This window comes from Stegodyphus dumicola, chromosome 1, assembly GCF_044657685.1.
Source record: "Stegodyphus dumicola isolate Sdum_Otavi_A_Nest chromosome 1, ASM4465768v1".
Taxonomy (NCBI): Eukaryota; Metazoa; Arthropoda; class Arachnida; order Araneae; family Eresidae; genus Stegodyphus; species Stegodyphus dumicola.
The window spans coordinates 54,340,414-54,346,150 of record NC_140768.1 but is presented as its reverse complement, the minus strand read 5'-3'; the positions used below and the strand labels follow the sequence as shown (position 1 = coordinate 54,346,150).

At 32.1% G+C, this 5,737-nt stretch overlaps 1 protein-coding gene across 1 annotated transcript; it reads left to right on the top strand.

Annotated features, from left to right (window-relative positions):
- Positions 1-1,855: 1,855 nt before the first annotated feature.
- LOC118187567 (uncharacterized) lies at positions 1,856-4,807 on the top strand. The gene is made up of 2 exons (XM_035357816.2): positions 1,856-1,998; positions 4,415-4,807. The coding sequence occupies exons 1-2, from the start codon at positions 1,996-1,998 to the stop codon at positions 4,745-4,747; spliced, it is 336 nt and encodes a 111-aa protein (XP_035213707.1). The 5' UTR covers positions 1,856-1,995; the 3' UTR covers positions 4,748-4,807.
- The last annotated feature ends 930 nt before the right edge of the window (positions 4,808-5,737 follow it).

Genomic DNA, 5,737 nt, shown 5'->3' with positions numbered 1-5,737 from the left:
AAAGCACTTTTCCCTGCAACAACAGTTTATTTTATATTGATATGTATAACTGACTGATAGGTAATCGATCACGTAAGTAACGCGCAAGTTATTTGATGATTTTATTTCAAAGCGTAGATTACAAATGCGGCGAAGCGTTGAAGTTACTTCATTGTTTTTTCGAATTAGATTTGCACAAAGTGCATGAATAAGAATATTATGCATTGGATCAATAAACAGAAAATTGCAAACGATTCTGCTAATTGACAAATACACCATATTAAAAAATTACTAATTGATGCAAATTAACATTTGAAAACAAGTATACATATATATATATATATATATATATATAATGTTGTATGAACTTAAATCCATTTAGTGCGAATACAAGTTATTATTACTTGCGCAATTGCTGCAAAGTTAGTTAATAATAATTTATTTCCTAAACAGTATTGATTAATTGATTATATTATCTCCTAAGTTTAATTAAAGTAGAATTATTTTAAAAGTGTGCATCCATACTGGTAAGTTATATTTTGAAAGATGTTTTGAAGTAATTTGAAAGCAAAATGTTAATAATGTTTTAACGGGGACTGGAGTTAAATCATCACGAGGAATAATATTACAATTGTAAAAGTAAAAATTAAAACATGTAATTATTGTCATTGATCGGAAATTAGTTGACTTTTCAAGGGGAACAAACCAACTCCCGTTCAATGATCAATAATTGATAAAAATAAGTAAATATGAAAGTGTTTCGTCTTTACTCGAGTTATAAGTTAAAGCCAAACCGGCAATTCTAGTCAGGCCAAATATTTCCGCGAATAGTTGTTACTCAAAGAACTGATTCTCATGAAGCATTTTAGTCAATTCAATTTGGAGTAAAAATCAATTACTGTAGAGAAATCTTGTAAAACTCGAGTAATCGTCCCCGACACTATCATCTTTATGTATTTGAGTACTATGTTATTTGTAGAAATTAAACATTGGAAATTGTCATTATGAAATCGAAATCAAAGTAAAGTTGAAATAAACATAGAAGATTATAAAAAAGATAAATAATGCAAACTTTGCAAAAACAAATCAAAGAGAACATAAAAATAATATAAAAATAATATAAAAATAAAATAGAAAATAATATAAATAATCCGGATTCGGGTCCCGGCGAGGGCATTGCTATTTTTCACGTCTCAAAATAGCCTAATGACTCTACAACGCTTTGTGGTATCACTGTTGAGATACAAATTACAAACTTGGAAAAAAATTCTAATTTTGCTTTTTTAAATTTTTTTTAATTTAATTTTTTTTAACATCATCCATTGCAGCACTGCTAACCGAAAAATGCAATTAAAATAATTATGTTTACTTAGTTCATATATAAAGATATAGGATCATATAATAGGCATAAATATTAAATAAGTATGATTTATATAAATTATTCAAGCTAAAAAAATAAAATTACTATTGAAACCAATTACTTCTTTTGCAATGAATTCTAAGTATGATTCACACTTAGCGTTCTTTTTCTACTGAAGCTTTATGGGAAGTAGAATTATATCTGTACTTAGTTAAATGTATGGAAAACATAACCTTTTTTCATTAAAATACTTCACATGGTTTCATATATAGCACTGCTGGTGTTTTTTGCATATAGTTTAATCAGCACAGACTTTTCACTTTGGGATTAAAAGTCGTGTTTTCACTTGAGTAAACATAGTTGTAGAAAAAATTGATGTGTCTACTAAATTATACCCCTAGCTAACTTACGTCGGAAAAAAAATAATAAGATCAAAGAGCTTTGTTAAGTACAATGTCAATGAATGGCGCGGTCGCGTGTCTGGATGACAACTAAAGAGTTGGTGGACCGTTAAAGACCAAGAACGTGAGTATTTTTTCTCAAATCTGAGTTTCTAACTACTATAAAAGGGAAAGGAAGATCTGCAAAAAACAAGAACCTTTGTTTGATACCGTGGGGGTTTATTCTCTATTTTTTAAATTCTTCAAAGTTCTAAAATGGTAAGAAAAGCTATTATTGCCATATTTAGTTATAATTAATATAATCCGAAAAGCAGGGGCTTGTAAGATTGATAAGTAATGCTTGTTAGTAGTTCATATCTCTTGTTATCTGTTTACTCATTTTCTATCATCCATCTCTGACAGAAAATGAATTTTTTATGTGAAGCTTCATCTAGAATTGTTTTCTGCTCAAATTAACATTTTTATTTATTCCTTTTTGCTTTCAAATTTAAATATTAATAAATTTTAATGAATTTTTAGATAAAGAACGGCTTTAGAAATTGTAGGTGAAACAACTGATTATTCTTTGACTTCTTTCAGAGTTGTTCGGATTAACTTGTGGTACCCTAGTTTATTGGCAGTTGTTTAAAGCATATGGTTCTTCAGATCTAATACTCTCATTGCTTTGAATGATAATCAGTTTTATGCTTTTACACGTTTCAACGTTTCTGACTGACTGACTGTTTTGCATTTTGTTTTTTTTTCTTGCATTCAACTTTAAATTAAGTGAATGGAAATGAGTATTGTTATGGTTAATTCTTTGATGTAAATCTGACATTGCCTCTGCTATACTTGATTTCTTTTCCTGAATTTGAAGCATAAAATTATAATGGTTAGAACCCTTTTACTATGTTAGGAAATTTTGCATTCTGGCGTTGTATAAGTGATCAGTACGTTCATTTGTCACTGGAAGGTAACGGGGGTTAGACTCCTGACTGAGACAGAATTGATTTTTCACGTTTTTTGCTTCGCAAAACCAACACTATCTTTACAATGGCACCTAAATTCAAAATGTAGCTGACGACTGTTCGTGACTCTGCGCATTTCATTTAATTTTCGCATCTCGGCGTGTGCTTTCATGGCTAACATACCCAGTGGCTAACATAGGCGGCTATTACATTTAGTTAGAATTGGAGATTCATGCTTTCAATCTTGGGGAGGATACAATTAACTTTTCACATTTTCTATTTCGAAAAAACGAAAGGTCTCTACAACTTTACTTAGAATGTAAAGTCTTAGATCATTTTAGCGCATCTTGGTAAATTGTTTGAACACGCAAGATTCTAAAAAAGCTCATCTTTAATATTTGAATTTGAAGCCCTAAAAATAACAAACGTGAAAAAGGCTCATTGTTAGGCGGTTAGTGAAATGATTACTTTTAACCTGTTACATAATGCAGCTTGCTTCAAAATGACTGACGAATAAGCAATTGTTGAGCAATACCTTTCAGATCGATGGTTTCAGGTTAAGAAATAAATTAACAAAGTAGACCTCAATCTCATGACGATATTTACCATGTGAAAATTTTTAATAAAAATATTATGATTTAAATTAAAATTTTAAAGTTAAATGTTTATGAATTCCATAGACTAAGATAGCAAATGCTTCCCATAGCGAAACTGAGTGAGAATATATACGAAATAAATTATCTCATATAACATAAGTTAAATTTTGGAGGACTATAGTGTAGAATATTTGACACACGCATGTTTAGTCTTCGATTGCAAATATTAAGATACCTTATATGCCAGACAAACATGAATACAAAGCGATGGGTTTAAACTTACTATTTTGCAGTTTTGTTCCTAATTTATTTATGTAATGCATCAGTTAAGTTCTTTTATAACCTTTAATATCAACGAAATCGAATCACATGTCTTGTAATATTTACATGTTTTCAAAATTAATTTTCTGTTATGGTTTATTCTAATTTATCTTTCTCTATCAATAGTTAATAATTGGAACTTTTCCTTGAATATCGCATGCAAAAATTTAAATTCGCGTATTTTCTCTAAAAGGTATGCCACTACATTTGTCATTGTTTGAAAGTTCATCTTTATTTGATTAATATCTTAAACTGTAGTCACGGATCTGCGCAAAATATTAAGAATTTATTTATTTATACCATCTTGAAACATCATGCGCATGGTATTAAGAATCTTTTTCATTTATTTCTGCATTGATGTAAATGTTTACAAAAATGTTAGATATGTTTTAAATTATCAAATAACTGTGTTATTAAAAATAAAATTAAATTAAACAAAAGAGTACATAATACCTTATTATTACTCTGAAATCTTATTACTCTGAACAATGCATTATTATAATACTACAGCTGTTAAAATGGGTAGTCTCCGCGGCACAGTTGATGAATAATTCTGTGGTAATGGTGCGTAACATGACATGAAAAATGGAAGTTTACAGACTTTTCTGATGGTAATAATACATGAATTAAAATTTCGCCTTCTACACAACTAAAATTAGTCTTGTGAGCTATAAAGTATTTCATGATAGTTCCTTATCAAAGAATCAGTGTTTCTGGAATAATGTGTATTTATATGAAGAAAGGTATTTAAAATCTAGCCTTTAATTTTGTTTCATAAGACTTAAATATGCTATTTCATACTATTTTTAGAGGCTCTCAGTGGTTTTCTTTGTTATGATGTGCATTGTGCTGTTATGCACGTTTACCGAAGCTGAAAATGGAGCCAGCGTAGAAGCACGTCATCATCACCATCACCATGGACATCACCACGGTCATCACCATGGGCATCATCATGGACATCATCATCATCACGGGCACCATCATCATCATGGTCATCACCACCATCATCACCACGGGCATCATCATCATCATGGTCACCACCACCATCATGGACATCATCATGGACATCATCATCATCATGGCCATCATCACCATCACGGACATCACCATGGTCACCACCATCATCATGGACATCATCACTAATACTGATTGTTTTGTACCTTTTCTAGAAAACTACTTGAAAAATAAAGTTAATATTATGTATGATGTAGTTTGTTACTCGGTAATACATCTGACCTGATAAATAGGAATAAATTGTAGAAAATATTAATTCTGAAATGCAATACCTAATCTGTTCATCCGAAATAAAAACAATAAATTTCTGATTTGAATTTTATGGCTAGGAAAAACGAATTCCGATAATTCCTTGCCTAAAACAAAAATGGTCATCCAACTCTTATTTCCAATTTTTTCTGTAAACAATATATACACTGCTGGCCATAAAAATTGCAACATCAGGAAGGAATGATCTGCGAACGTCAAAATCGCATGAAAGGAAGAAGTTGCGATATGCAAATTATTAGTATTTCAGCGCATTTAGACGACGTAGGAGGGAGAAAAGACATCTAGAGCACTGCATAAAAGAAAAGTAATGTAGTGGATTTCTCATTCGGAACGTGTTTTGTAAAGTTGGAGCTTGCTCAGAATATAGTGTTATGCCTCGAATAAGAAGCGAAAATGCTTAGCAACAAGTTTCGAAATTCGAAAGAGGCAGGATCGTTGCCGATCGAAAGTGTAGATTATCGTTCCGTGATATCGCCGGTCGCACTGGTCGACATCCAACCACTTTCATGCGAATATGAAATTAGTGGATTGCCTAGAGTCATACTGGACGGCACACATGATTTCAACGCCATCTCATGACTAACGCCAGAAAGGACAGACATGTTGTGAGGTCAGCCCTGCAAAACCGTGCAAGGTGAACTGCAGCGTGAACTATCAGCAAGGTGACCATTACTTCGGCTTCTCTTGACAAGGCAGCACAGAGAGAGAAGGTGACTCTGGTGCGGCAAACGACAAAGCTGGGTGCAGGAATGGCGCAATGTCGCCTTTTCAAACGGGTCCCGGTTCTACGTACAGTATTCTGATGGCCGTATACGTGTCTGAAGTGTCCGAGGACACCGCACGTCGCCT